The sequence below is a fragment of the Taudactylus pleione genome, unplaced genomic scaffold (assembly GCF_031769625.1).
Source record: "Taudactylus pleione unplaced genomic scaffold, aTauple2 ptg000113l, whole genome shotgun sequence".
Classification (NCBI taxonomy): Eukaryota; Metazoa; Chordata; class Amphibia; order Anura; family Myobatrachidae; genus Taudactylus; species Taudactylus pleione.
In genome coordinates, this window is record NW_028284515.1 from 9,749,931 (window position 1) to 9,765,663 (window position 15,733).

Sequence of the window (15,733 nt, forward strand, 5' to 3'; positions counted from 1 at the left end):
GGAAATGATCGCTCAGCTTGGTGAACATTGGCATTGCATGCGACTCAGAATCAGGCTCTGTAAGTGGTAACATAGTGCTATACAGTCATTAATTATCCAGTCGCTGCGAGTATTATATGCTGGCTGTGCAGTCATTATTGATAGAGGTAAACTAAATGTGCATTCCTGAGGGAACATAAGTCCCTACGTGACTGCAATGCAATATTGTGTCAGCCATTCCTTACTATCTGCACTATAACTCATGTACCCGACTAAACATCAACATGGCAGAGAATAAAAACAAAGAGGTAGAAAATAAATAGCTGCAGATCTCCACTTACGGATTCCAGTGTTCTTTAGAAATCCTGTACAAACTTGCGAACATTATGGGAAGGATCACATTTGAATTCTCCTCTATTAAACTCATGATGTATTCGTTGTTCCAATAGTATAAAGCCCGTTCTGCCACCTTTGAAAAAGGAAACAGAAGAGAAAAATTTCTTAGTTGGGACTACAGCATTTTCTCTCTACTCTGCAGGTCATAAAGAGCAGTGAGTGGTGATCTATGCAATGAGGACCCAGGTGTGCAGTGGTGATCTATGCAATGAGGACCCAGGTGTGCAGTGGTGATCTATGCAATGAGGACCCAGGTGTGCAGTGGTGATCTATGCAATGAGGACCCAGGTGTGCAGTGGTGATCTATGCAATGAGGACCCAGGTGTGCAGTGGTGATCTATGCAATGAGGACCCAGGTGTGCAGTGGTGATCTATGCAATGAGGACCCAGGTGTGCAGTGGTGATTTATGCAATGAGGACCAAGGGGTGCAGTGGTGATCTATGCAATGAGGACCAAGGGGTGCAGTGGTGATCTATGCAATGAGGACCCAGGCGAGCAGTGGTGATATATGCAATGAGGACCCAGGTGTGCAGTGGTGATCTATGCAATGAGGACCCAGGTGTGCAGTGGTGATCTATGCAATGAGGACCCAGGCGTGCAGTGGTGATCTATGCAATGAGGACCCAGGCGTGCAGTGGTGATCTATGCAATGAGGACCCAGGCGTGCAGTGGTGATCTATGCAATGAGGACCCAGGCGTGCAGTGGTGATAATATGAGATATGGTAAGAACTTACCGTTGTTATCTCTATTTCTACGAAGTCCATAGGGTTCCACAGGATACCTTGGGGTATAGGTGATGACGTCAGGCATCGGGCACCATAGAGTTAAGTTATCAGCCTCCCAGGATGCACTAGGGTCCCCCTCCTATACCCCGCCCCCGAGCCAAGGCATCTCAGTTACGTACCAAGCCATAGGCCGGAGGAGGAGAAGGAAGAGAGAGAAAAAAAGATCTGGACACACACAAGAATCACATTCTCACCAGATGGAGATGGAAAAACCGGTGACCAGAGTAAAGCCCATCTGCAGCACAGGTGCGACAGGGCGGGAGTCCTGTGGAACCCTATGGACTTCGTAGAAATAGAGATAACAAGGGTAAGTTCTTACCATATCTCATATTTTCTACTTCAGGGTCCATAGGGTATCCACAGGATACCTTGGGGACGTCCCAAAGCAGTATCCTTCAAGGGTGGGGACGCTCCTGTGCTGAAAGGAGAATCCGCCGCCCGAAGGAAGCATCCTGAGAGGCAAAGGTGTCAAACGCGTAATACCTCACAAAGGTATGGACAGAGGACCACGTGGTAGCCTTGCAGATCTGGACTGCAGAGGCACCACGTCATGCTGCCCACGAGGGACCCACAGACCTAGTGGAATGAGCCCTCACAGAGGATGGAACTGGCAGGCCTTCATGAAGATAAGCTTCTGAAATGGCCATACGGATCCAAGCTGCCAAAGTTTGTTTGGAAGCAGGCCAACCCTTTTTACGGAAGCCATAGAGGACAAACAAGGCGTCCGACTTCCGAAATGAAGAAGTGCGGTCAACATAAGTCCTTAAGGCCCGCACAACATCCAAAGTGGCCTCACCCACTGAAAGACCAGGTGAGTTAAAAGCCAGCACAACGATTTCTTCGTTAATATGAAACCGGGAAACAACTTTGGGAAGAAATTCAGGACGAGTGCGCAGCACTGCCCTGTTCCCATGAAAAATCAAGAATGGGGATCTACAAGAGAGAGCCCCTAAACCAGAAACACGTCTGGCCGAAGCGATGGCCAGAAGGAAACAGTCTTAGCTGTTAGCCATTTAAGATCCACTGAGCCCAGTGGTTCAAACGACGGCCCCTGGAGAGCCCTCAGGACCACAGCCAAATCCCAAGGCGCCACAGGTGGAACAAAAGGCGGCTGAATTCGCAGAACACCTTGCATAAAGGTGCGCACATCAGGGATTGTAGCAATCCTACGATGGAACCAGACAGACAGGGCAGAAACCTGCACATTCAAAGAAGCAAGGCGAAGCCCATGGTCCAGTCCCGCTTGTAGGAAGGCTAGTACTCTAGACAGACGATATTCCCGAGGTGCATAACCTCTCGGCCGACACCACTGGAAAAACGTATGCCACACACGATGGCATATTCTCGCGGAAGACTTTTTCCGAGCTCTGAGCATGGTTCGCACTACAGAGCTGGAAAAACCCCTGGACCTTAAAATGGCCGTCTCAACAGCCACGCCGTCAAAGACAGCCGAGTCAGGTCCGGGTGAAGACAGGGACCCTGTGACAGAAGGTCCGGTCATAGCGGCAATGGCAGAGGACTGGCCACGGACAGACCCTGAAGGTCTGAGAACCAGTGCCGTCTGGGCCATGCGGGAGCCATCAACAGAAGCGTCCCTCCTTCCAGTTTGAATTTCCGGATTACCCGCGGAAGAAGGGAAAACGGAGGCAACAGACAGGCGAACAGGAACGTGCACGGGACGGACAGAGCATCCACCAGAGACGCCTTTTCGTCTCTTGTGCGAGACCCATACACCGGCAACTTGTTGTTGTGCCGGGACGCCATGAGGTCGATCTCTGGAAGACCCCACCTGTCCACCAGCAGTTGAAAAACGTCCAGGTGCAGGGACCATTCCCCCATATGAACGTCCTGGCGACTGAGAAAGTCTGCCTCCCAGTTCAGCACTCCCGGGATGAAGACTGCTGATATAGCCGGGAGATTGCGCTCCGCCCATACCAGGATTCGGGACACTTCTACGAGAGCCGCCCGAAATCGGGTTCCTCCCTGCCGATTTATGTAGGCCACGGTGGTAGCGTTGTCCGACTGGACCTGCACTGGGCGACCTTGGAGAACCTGATGTGCCTGCTGGAGAGCACTGAACACCGCGCGGAGCTCCAAAATGTTTATTGGAAGCTCTGCTTCTGCCTGAGTCCACCTGCCCTGGAACAAGTGTGGACCCGAGACTGCTCCCCAGCCCCGAAGACTGGAGTCCGTTGTCAACAGGACCCAATTCGCCACCCAGAACGGACGACCCTTGTTGAGATGGGTCTTCTGCAACCACCAGGCTAAGGACAGGCGAACCTCCGGAGTGAGCACCATCGTCTGGGATTTGAGAGAGTGAGGCAGCCCATTCCATTTGGACAGGATCAAGTGCTGCAGATGTCTGGAGTGAAACTGTGCATATTCCACCATGTCGAATACCGACACCATGGAGCCCAGTAACCTCATCCCCGAATGCAGAGACACCCGGCGGCTCTGCAGACAACTGCGCACCCTCAAATGCAAGGCAGAGATCTTTTCCCCCGTCACAAAGATCCTTTGCTGTCCGGAGTCCAATAAGGCTCCGAAGTGCAGAATCCGCTGAGACGGGATCAGGGTGGACTTCTGCCAGTTTATTAACCAGCCGTGCCGTTGCAGTACCGCAATGGTCAGGTCCAAGTGGCGTAGAAAGAGCTCTGGAGATCCTGCCACCAAGAGAAGGTCGCCCAAGTACGGTAACATGCGGACTCACTGCAGCCGCAGGGAAGCCGCCATGACCGCCATCACCTTGGTGAAAACACGTGGTGCTGTCGCCAGGCCAAAAGGCAACGCCCGGAACTGAAAGTGGTCGTTGCATATTGCAAACCTGAGGAACTGTTGATGGTGTAAAAGAATAGGGACATGCAGGTAAGCGTCCTGTATGTCCAACGACACCATGTAGTCCCCAGGTTCCAGCGCCAGAATGATGGACCGCAGGGTCTACATCCGAAACTTCGGCACCCGCAAAGACTTGTTGAGAGCCTTGAGGTTGATTATCGGGCGATACGACCCATTGGGTTTCTGCACCAAAAATAGATTGGAATAGAAACCCTGGCCCTTCTGGGAGAATGGAACAGGCACTATAACTCCAGCCTGGAGCATAGTGTGCAAAACCTTCCGCAGTTCCAAGGCTTTGTTCAAGTCTGATGGCAGACCCGTGGTGAAGAATCGAGACGGGGGTCTGTGCAGGAAGGAGAGGGCGTACCCGTGAGAAACCACCTCGAGAACCCAAGTGTCTGTCGTGGTGACTGACCAACACCGGGCGAACTGCAGCAGGCGGCCTCCCACTTTGGGATCCCCCAAAGGGAGGCCCGGACCGTCAGGCCGCAGGCTTGTCATCTGGCTTAGGGGCCGGACGCCTGGTACTCCAGGCCTGCTTCCGGGGCTTGGCCGATTTTCTGGGGCCAGCCTGTTGGGAAAAGGATTGTGCTTTAGGCCTACCCTGGGCCCTATAAGGCCGAAAGGACGACGTACCTGAACCGGAAGGAACTGCAGCAGACGGGAGACATGCCGATTTGGCTGCCGCCAGTGTGGCTACAATTTTGTCCAGGTCCGGACCAAATAGAACTTCTCCGTTAAAAGGCAACGCTTCCAAGCCATTTTGGAATTAGCGTCCGCCTTCCAAGATCGCAACCATAAGGTGCGACGAGCAGCTACAGCTGCCGAAGAAATGCGAGACGCCAGGGTACTGATATCCAAGGCCGGTTCGTTGATATAAGTGGCCGAATCCCGGAGATTGGCGATCAACTCCGTCTGTTCAGCCGAACAGTCGGAATCGAAGGACGCTTCCAAAGTGTCAGCCCAGCGCACAATAGCTCTGGCAACCCAGCAAATGGCCATAGCCGGCCTAGCTGACCCCCCCGCAAGGGAATAAACGGACTTTAGGCAGATCTCCACCTTGCGGTCCGTAGCATCCTTAAGGGAAGACATGGATGGCATGGGTAATGTGGCACTATGGACTAGGCATGTCACATGAGAATCCACCTGTGGAGGGGATTCCCACTTAGAAAAATAACTATCCGCGAACGGATAAGCCACCGCCAAACGCCTCTGTGGGTGGTATCGTTTGCCAGGCTGTTTCCACGCCTCCTCTAAATGGTCCACCAACTGACCCGAAAGAGGTCACCCTTAATATCCTTAAAAAAGGCATATTTAGATTTGGACACCGGAGGATCTTCGTCCTCAATCACCAAAGCTGTGCGGACTGCCCAAATAAGTCCAGGAATATACACCTTGGACCTAGCGTCCGCCTCCTTACTACGGAGAGGTTCCTGGTCGGAAAGATCCAGAATCTCCCCATCATCAGACATCACTTCGTCATCCTCATAAGGAGCAGACAGACGCCACCGGCCGCTTATGTGGCCACAACACAGACTCCCCTTGTAACACATCCGACAAGTGCTGTACAGAACTAGTCAGGGAATTAACCCACGCAGGCTCCTGAGAGACCGGGGGAGGGGAAATAGGGAGACTGTGGGGTACCATCAATTGCCTCGGGAAACCCTGCATGGGTGACGACACCACTGATTGCTGGGACAATCCCATCTGTGAGAACGCGGGCTGCGGAGCTAACTGGCCCACCAAGGTTGTAAGCGCCTTAGCGAAACAAGCCCAGGGCGGCTCCTGTACCGGTGCTGTGACCGTAATTGGCCGCGCCAATAAAAAACACTGCTGGCATAGCCCCTCCGCGCTACCCTCCCCGTCCGCTATATGTACTTTACAGGTAGTACACTACAGTGGTAGAGGAAAGTCACTCTCTCCGACATGATGGTGGAAAGTCACTCTCAGACATGATGGTGGAAAGTATGTGACCCCTCTCACATACCACCCTACCGCACCGCAACGCAAGGGCTTTAGCAGAAAGAACAGGGACAGTGATAAGGCTGACAGTAAGAAATCAAAAGTACAGGCAGCAGTGCTAGCAGTCATATACAATGCACAGAAAAATAAATCCTGCACTATCACCGCTGATACTCAACTACACAGACACAGAGTCTGGTAGGACACAGCGCTGCATACACAGACCTGACCAAGCGGAGAGGTATGCGGGGGGGACCCAGACCACGATGCCTCCGATCTTAGGCTTCCAGCAGCGTTCACCATGCGTTCTGAAGATGGCCACCGAGGAGCATAGAGGAGGCTGGCCTGGGGGAGGAGCACTGCCACAGGGCAAGTCGGCGTGTGCAGAGAAGGCTGTGTGCAGCGGGGGAGGCGCCGGCTGTGAGACAGGGAAGGCACGCTCTCCTGGCATGCATTTAACCCCTGGGACGCCGCAGCGCTACCGCTCTGCTGCGGTCCGCTGTCCCAGGGGGGTAGAGGAAGCGCAGGTTAATACCTGGCTCCACGCTGCAGCCAGTCCCAAGGGAGCCCCCTGCCTGGGGACTTTTGGACCATGTTCAGCAGGGTCCCACCGCGGGACCCCTGCTGCTTACCTTTGTCCCCCTTGGATCCGGCCATGGTCCAAAACATCTGGGGTCACCGCTAGCTGTGTCCCCAGATGCTTACCAGCATCCCCAGATCGGTACCGGCGTTCTGGTACCGGCGGGGGTGTAGGGAAGACAGCATGGACGTCAGTACTGACTATCCATACTGTACTTCCAGATGTGCAGCCACAGCTGCAATGAAGAAAACTTCAGGGGCTCTTCTAAGCCCCCCTCTAGCAGGTGCATCCGACTCCTGCCGGGCACCACACGAAACTGGGATGCCTTGGCTCCGGGGCGGGGTATAGGAGGGGAACCCTAGTGCATCCTGGGAGGCTGGTAACTTAACTCTATGGTGCCCGATGCCTGACTTCATCACCTATACCCCAAGGTATCCTGTGGAAACCCTATGGACCCTGAAGTAGAAATATGCAATGAGGACCCAGGTGTGCAGTGGTGATCTATGCAATGAGGGACCCAGGTGTGCAGTGGTTATCTATGCAATGAGGGACCCAGGTGTGCAGTGGTGATCTATGCAATGAGGACCCAGGTGTGCAGTGGTGATCTATGCAATGAGGGACCCAGGTGTGCAGTGGTTATCTATGCAATGAGGGACCCAGGTGTGCAGTGGTGATCTATGCAATGAGGACCCAGGTGTGCAGTGGTGATCTATGCAATGAGGGACCCAGGTGTGCAGTGGTTATCTATGCAATGAGGGACCCAGGTGTGCAGTGGTGATCTATGCAATGAGGACCCAGGTGTGCAGTGGTGATCTATGCAATGAGGACCCAGGTGTGCAGTGGTGATCTATGCAATGGGGGTCTATATCACAGGTCACTAATAACGCTATCTGCTGATACAAGTTTAGGATTAACTTCAATTACGTTCTTCAATTTTCGATATCTCTTAATTTTTCTGTTGAAGTGTTAACTTGGCAGTCTCTCCTGAGAGTAGGAGGTTTCTATAACTTTACTCTAATGTACCATCTGATATGCTTTATAACTATCACAAAGTGCCGACAAAGAACATGAATTTCTAAATTGTAACTTTTCTTTAGCCAATCAGTTCCCTTCACAACATCAACCTTGTTCTAGACTTACTTATCCACTTGCCTCTCAAGATTCATTCCCTATGGAGCTGTGAACAAAAATGTGCGAGTTGGTAGGTCCCGTAAGTGCGGCATACAGTTACAGCAACACTTACTTGAGGGCGCGAGCAACTCACACCTAATTGGAATGAGCCCTCTGAATACGACCCTAATTATTACTAAATATTAAGGCTGATTGAACGAGACGGGCAGCCATGGCTCACTCAAGAAAACCAAACAAATAAAGTAAGTTAGCTGGACACTAGAAGGACAAAAGATCTATCTATGGGCCTGATTCAGATTTGGGTAAGGTAGAGCAAGTAACTGATCATCTTGGTGAAACCATGCTGCACTGCGGGTGGGGCAGACGTAAAATGTGCAGAGAGAGTTAGAAGTGGGAGGGAGGTGTCCAAACAGACATTAATCTGTGGTTTCAAAATAGAGCTGTCCAGCATTTGTGAGCTACATGTAAAAGCAGCCAGTATTTACCCCATATGTAAAAATGTATGTATTTGCACCCCTGGCATTGCAACATAGTTTGTCCAGGTATACAGTTACTTGCTCTATCTTTCTCTATTCCCAAATCTGAATCAGGCCCTATGTTCTTATAAGACACTTCAGCCTTGCTTTAATCACCCTTCAACAATACCCACTCACCTGGAAATGGGGGCTGGAAACACACTTGGATATCTGTTTAAACAAAGGCTCCTGGATTTTAACAAATTGTGAAGGTTCAATGACGTCCAAGATCTCCTCCAGCTCTCCAAGAAACATGACCTGGAAAACAAGGACACAAATTTAGCACACGGCTATCCCAGGAACTAATATTTCATCATCACCGAGAGCTTGGATCCCTGCATTGCTGGACTCACATTGTTTTCACTGCCAAGGAAAGAAATGCTGCTGGGTTTGGACTAGGGTGTGCAGACTCGATTTTACTCGGATTTACTCGGTTCTTATCGCCACTTTACCGCAAGTTCGGATTTATTATATTGGCTATCCAAAACACATGATAGGCGATAGCCACTAAAATGCCGTTTTGAGATCCGAGTAAATCCGAACCTGCACATCCCTAGTTTGGACATACAAAGAACACCTACTGAACGGTAACACAGTTATATATGTCGGAAGATCCTCTATAGACTATGTCCTTACGACAGAAGCCGTACAGGTCCTATTAATGGTGGCAAGTGTGACCGCTGCTCTTTTCCAGAGTCTAAAGCTGCATACACACGTAAAGATTTTCTGTCCAACCATCCAACTAGTTGATTGGTTGGAATGAAAATCTGGTAAGGTATGAAAGCAAATGACAATCAGCAATTTGCTCCCAAACGTCGGACAATGAACAAAAACTGTTTTTTGAACAAATTGCTTAGATCAAACATGTAACAAACTTGTCTGACGACCATTTTCATCTGTTTTCTGGCATTTCTAATCAAATTGCTGATCATCAGTTACTCCCATACGTTACCAGATTTTCATTCAAACCAATCAACTAGTTGGCTGGTTGGACAGATAATCTTTACGTGTGTATGCAGCTTTACATATTCACCATCAAACATTCAGGGGCAGATTTCATCATCCCAGCCTCTGCACATGTTAAGCACTTTCTCACATGATACCAAATATGGGATAAAAAAAAAAGGACATATGTAACTTAAGTTGGGTACACATTATGTGTTCCGTCTTATGATGTATAACTCCGATGTGGATCGGCACAATATATTGTGTGGATCGTAGAGCATGCACACCCGATCACATGCGCATGGCAGTCGTTCATCACATCGTCCCATCTGCTGTGCAGCACAGGAGAAGGGATGATGCAATGAACGACCACCATATTGCTAAAGGCATCGTGTAACTATATAACGTACGGTCGTACACAATCGTGCAGTATGCACGGCGGCGCAATATATATCGTGCCGTCGTTGGGTACATACATCGTATAGCATGTACCCAGCTTTCCTGTCTCCACACCCACTGGGAGAGCAGACAGATGCCAAAGTGAGCTAACATTTACTGACGCAGTTCTGTGATCTGGTGCAAAGAGACTATGCAAAAAGCCTAGAACCCAGTCCAGAAAGAGTTACTGATGGGAAAAAAATCACAGTTACTTGCTCTATGAGGTTTGTCCATACAAGTTATGTTTAGGGCACAGCAGCATTCCCGTAGCTACTTCCTTACCAGCATGCCCCACAATGATTACATGGATATATGAAGGTGCCACAGTAGGAAGACCAGGACATACAGTCAGGTGCATAAATATTGGGACATTGACAGAATTTTCAGATTTTGGGCACTATTCACCACCACAATGGCTTTGAAATTAAACAAACAAGATGTGCTTTAACTGCAGACTTTCAGATTCAATTTGAGGGTAATTACATCCAAATTAGGTGAACGGTGTAGGAATTACAACGGTTTCTATATGTGCCTCCCACATATAGAAACCGTTGTAACTACTACACAGTTCACCTAATTTGGATGTTATTACCCTCAAATTAAATCTGAAAGTCTGCACTTAAAGCACATCTTGTTTGTTTCATTTCAAAGCCATTGTGGTGGTGAATAGAGGCCAAAATATGAAAATTCTGTCAATGTCCCAATAATTATGCACCTGACTGTACATAAAACAGGGACATACAAGGCAGACAAAATAAATACATGAAAACAAAATGGTGGGAGAACCTGGGCTCATGACAGAGCTTACATTCTAATGGGAAGATGGTGCAGCAGAAAACAAGCAGCCAGTGGAGATTGGAAAGTTGTCAGAGTGCATTAGTGTGTGTAGCATGTGAACGTAGGGTAAGCGCTAATAAACCGATGGGTTATTAGAGAGCATTTAAAGATTTACATGGTTTTACAAACTCACCTCTTTTTGACTACAGGTTTTTGGCCAGAACTTCATCAGTCCTCTAATGACCTATTAGACAAAGGATAAAATGTTATAATTACCCACAGACTGGGAAAAGCAAATTTAATTCACAGATGTCCGTAATCAATACTCACTGGTTCTGTGAGGGAAGGGTCTTTTTCCAGAAACTGTACTATACAATATGCCAGCTGCAAACAGGGGGAAAAAAAAGGGAGACATTTAAAAAGAAGTTAGACAGCTGACATTACAGCGCATGCCTAATATTTGTGGTCCTGTATAAAATTCCCCAAAAATGTCATACAGTATGGAAACGGATTACAGTTTTATCTCAGCAAAGCGAAATCCTTGGGAGAAAATTCAAAACGGTTGGGTAAAATGGTCTCGCTGTGAAATGATATTGTTTATTCAATTGTGAGTACTACTTGCAGAGCAAGTTATGTTAAAATAGTTCACACAATTACATTTAAAAGGATGGCAAACCAGTATCCTCATTACTAGCAAGGCCAGGACATTAGGGCATGGCTCGAAAACAGATCATTGATTTATTTATTTTTTTAAAAACAAAAAAGTGTTTGATAATGAAGTCCTGCAAGAATCCATGGAAGAAAACATACTAGCACAGAGCTTCCCAAACTCCGCCATTACAGTCCAGGATTTAAGGGTATATATGCTCGAGTCCAAATGGTTAAATCAAATTGACTGAGGTACTAATTAAGTCACAAGTGCTCAAGAATGGATATCCTTAAAACATGCAATGGCAGAGTTTGGGAACCTCTGTACTAGCACATCATATATATGGTCCACACCTTCACAGCCACCTCATACCCAGGAATTAGAATACAAACTGGCATAAGCAGGAACAAAATCAGCACGGCATAAAATAGTTATATAAAATAATACAATTCGTAGCAGAGGCCGGACATCATAGGATAAGCCTCACCTGTGCGTGAAAGAGGGATAAGCTCCTGACAGTATGCAAAGGAATCAGTACTTTCACAAGGAACTGTTTATGCTCAGCTTTCAGAGGTAATGCAAAGCCATTAATAATACTGTGTGAGGAGAGAAACAGAAACAGGATGAGCAAGTTACCCAATAGCAACGACTAAGAAATAAAACTTCCCTGGTGGTAATGTAAAAATTTATAAAATTAAGTTAAAAATGTAATTATTTTAACAGGGAAAACATAAGAAGTAGTTTTGAAATTTGTATGGTATTGACTTCATTTAAGGTCCTAGGAGCCCCATTGTAAATGTACCCAATAATAAATCCAGCAGTGTAATACTCCCTACAGGACAAACCCTTTATAGAAAAGTAAAAAAAAAAAAATCACACAGCAGTGTTCTCCCCAGAAAGTGTTTCCAGCCGGATGGTATCAAGGAGTAGCCAGGTGGGGCCTTCGCAATAATAAAATGTTTTAAACCCTGACCTTATAAGGATTTAACTTGAAAAAACATTTTTATATATTAATTCTCCTCTTATTAGAGGCCCAGTTTTCTGATTATGAGAAGCTGCAAAGTCTGTAGGATCTGGTCCTTTTTATACAGCTCCCAGACACTGTCCCCACTTGCAGGCTCCCAAAGTGCCGGGTGGTGCACCCGCAAAAAACAGCCTGGGGAGAACACTGCCCTCCCTTACCATTCCAGCCCGACAGGTCTCAGGCCGCTCCACCGCTGGCTCTTAGTCAAAAGTGCCCAGTATGCAGTGCCCCCTGTATTTGTGCCCTTTATGCAGTGCCCCCTGTATTTGTGCCCTTTATACAGTGCCCCCTATAGTTTTCCCCTTTATACATTGCCTCCTGTAGTTTTGTTTTGATCCTATGCAGTGGCCCCAGACTGACCCCTTATGCAGTGGCCGCAGACTGACCCCTTATGCAGTCCCAGCCCACAACTTACATTAAATATGCTGCTCGGCGTTCCCACTCCCGCTGCCTCGCTCTGACTGGATCTAACTAGATCCAGCAGGCGCGCAGGGCAGGCTCCTCGTCGCGGGTAATGTCAGGACGTCACCCGCGCAGTGCATCACTGGAACGCTTGCCTCTGAAGCGATTGGAGGCTTATTTAGTGGTAAGCTGCTATTGCCGGGCGATGCGCCCGCAGAAAACAGCCTGGGGAGAACACTGCATAGGATAAAACAATAGTTGGATAGAGGTAGGGAATAATAATAATAATATCAAATTTTGCATTCACTTCCGTGTACACCCATCAGGAGAGTACCCGTGAAAAAGGTATTTGAGGGCGCAGGTCCGCAGGCTCCACTAATGGAATGAGGTAGGTATGTAAACTGACCAGCTAGCAATGCGGCTATAAAAAAAAGCAGTTGAAATAATTTATTTGCCCCATACAAAAAAAAAAACCCTTAGACATTCTGTAACAGCCATAAACAGATGCATGAAGAACTTTCACAACTGGCTTGTAAATGTGAATTTCACTAACTTATTTTTCTTTTTCCATAATTCCCTTCTGTGCTTATAATTAGATCAAACATGCGAGTTTATTTTTGCTAGCCTGGAATAGGACACAAAATCGTTCTCTAGATATAATTGTATCCTAGTCATAGTGCACAGCAGAGATGTCTCATACAGTGTAACCAAAATAAACCAGTCTAATAAGATAATCACGTTGCTGAAAATCTCAAAAGAAAAAGGGACACATGATGCAAAGGATGCAAGGAGGACACGTACGTCACAACGAGAGACAAGAGAAGAGACAAACTCATTTAGATATACACCAACACAATACAAAAAAAGTATCTGTGTGGGTGCACTGAAAACCTAAGTTATGATAAAATATAATAAATCTTTACTAGTATATTTTAAAATTATTATTTACAATATATCCCAACGGTGAAATGCATTAAAATATAGTAAGTGTAAATTAAATAGAAAATGTGTTATAAAATGTTATAAAGCCTGTGGCTGCTGTCTGTATACTCCATTCTTATAGCATAATAAAGGCTTACTAGCCCTCAATAGATGATATTCTCTGTGTCATAAAATCACTTATATCATTTTATTGTTCCACAATAAAGAAAATTTTAGACCATCATACTGTTCTTTGTGTCTTGACTATTTCAGTAATATCACTATTGTTAGATTATAACATCAGACACTTAAAGGATACTTTAATATATTATAAATGTAGCCATGTAATAATCTAGTGATTATTCAACACTGACTTCTATCAACACAGCACTTGTCCTAATCTGTGTTTCGTGTTCTCTGGCTTATCCAATCTTCTCTGAAGGATTCTTAGTTACAGGTAAAATGTAATTATTAAGTGGATATAAAGTGATCTTCAAGATCCTACTTATTTGTACACATAGATTGGTGTTTATAGTGTTTCCTACTGACATTTGTAAGGAATAAATACTGATCACTCAGTCGATATTCCTAATTTCTATAAGTACCTTATGCCTGAAAAAAGATATTATTCTAGGTTGGTATGACATTTAATATATAAATATATTGCCTTCTGTTGTTAGTATAGCCACATATAATCATAAACTGATATTAACTGTTGATCCCTAATGTAATAGGATCTTTTAAGACTCTCCACTAAGTCACTATTACATTAGGGATCGATAGTTAATATATAGTCATAAACTGATGTGGTTGTGACTGGCTATACTGTACTAACAACAGAAGGCAATATATTTAAATATCAAATGTCATACCAACCTAGAATAATATTTTTTACAGGCTATAGAAATTAGGAATATAGACTGATCAGTATTTATTCCCTACAAATTTCAGTAGGAAACACTATAAACACCAATCTGTGTGTACAAATAAGTAGGTTATGGAAGATCACTTTATATCCACTTAATAATTCCATTTTACCTGTAAAATTAAGAATCCTTCAGAGAAGATTGGATAAGCCAGAGAACAGGACACACAGATCAGGACAAGTGCTGTGTTGATAGAAGTCAGTGTTGTATAATCACTAGATTGTTACATAATTATTATATGGCTACATACATTTTGGAAACAGTTACAGTATATTAAAGTATCCTTTAAGTGTCTGATGTTCTAATCTAACCATAGTGATATTACTGAAATAAACAGACAAGACACAAGGAACAATATGATGGTCTAAAATACATTTTCTTTATTGCGGAACAACAAAATGATATAAGTGATTTTATGACACAGAGAATATCATCTATTAAGAGCTAGTAAGCCTTTATTATGCTATAAAAACAGAGTATACAGACAGCAGCCACAGGCTTTATAACATTTTATAACACATTTTTTATTTCATATACACTTACTATATTTTAATGCATTTCACCATTGGGATATACTGTAAACAATATTTTTAAGATAATATGAGATATGGTAAGAACTTACCTTTGTTATCTCTATTTCTACGAAATACCTTGGGGAATAGGTGATGACGTCAGGCATCGGGCACCATAGAGTTAAGTTTTCAGCATCCCAGGATGCACTAGGGTCCCCCTCCTATACCCCCGCCCCCGAGCCAAGGCATCTCAGTTACGTACCAAGCCATAGGCCGGAGGAGGAGAAGGAAGAGAGAGAAGAAAGATCTGGACACACACAAGAATCATACTCTCACCAGAGTGACCAGAGTAAAGCCCATCTGCAGCACAGGTGCGACAGGGCGGGAGTCCTGTGGAACCCTACAGACTTCGTAGAAATAGAGATAACAAAGGTAAGTTCTTACCATATCTCATATTTTCTACATCAGGGTCCATAGGGTATCCACAGGATACCTTGGGGATGTCCCAAAGCAGTATCCTTCAAGGGTGGGGACGCTCCTGTGCTGAAAGGAGAATCCGCTGCCCGAAGGAAGCATCCTGAGAGGCAAAGGTGTCAAACGCATAATACCTCACATAGGTATGGACAGAGGACCATGTGGCAGCCTTGCAGATCTGGCCTGCAGAGGCACCACGTCGAGCTGCCCACAAAGGACCCACAGACCTAGTGGAATGAGCCCTCACAGAGGATGGAACCGGAAGGCCTTCATGAAGATAAGCTTCCGAAATTGCCATACGAATCCAACCTGCCAAAGTTTGCTTTGAAGCAGGCCAACCCTATTTACGGAAGCCATAGAGGACAAACAAGGCGTCCGACTTCCTAAACGAAGAAGTGCGGTCAACATAAATTCTTAAGGCCCGCACAACGTCCAAAGTGGCCTCACCCACTGAAAGATCAGGTGAGTTAAAAGCCGACA

The 15,733-nt window shown here is 46.3% G+C and overlaps 1 protein-coding gene across 3 annotated transcripts in view; it reads right to left on the bottom strand.

Moving 5' to 3' along the window:
* The window catches only part of PPP2R5E (protein phosphatase 2 regulatory subunit B'epsilon), a 96,253-nt gene that overhangs the window by 10,694 nt on the left and 69,826 nt on the right, over nucleotides 1–15,733 (bottom strand). For all 3 annotated transcript variants that reach the window (XM_088471235.1, XM_088471236.1, XM_088471234.1), the window contains exons 8-12: nucleotides 11,482–11,590; nucleotides 10,676–10,729; nucleotides 10,539–10,589; nucleotides 8,324–8,443; nucleotides 321–448 (exon numbers count right to left, since the gene is read on the bottom strand). In XM_088471235.1, the coding sequence (XP_088327361.1) occupies nucleotides 321–448; nucleotides 8,324–8,443; nucleotides 10,539–10,589; nucleotides 10,676–10,729; nucleotides 11,482–11,590 (462 nt within the window). The remainder of the gene's footprint in view (nucleotides 1–320; nucleotides 449–8,323; nucleotides 8,444–10,538; nucleotides 10,590–10,675; nucleotides 10,730–11,481; nucleotides 11,591–15,733) is intronic.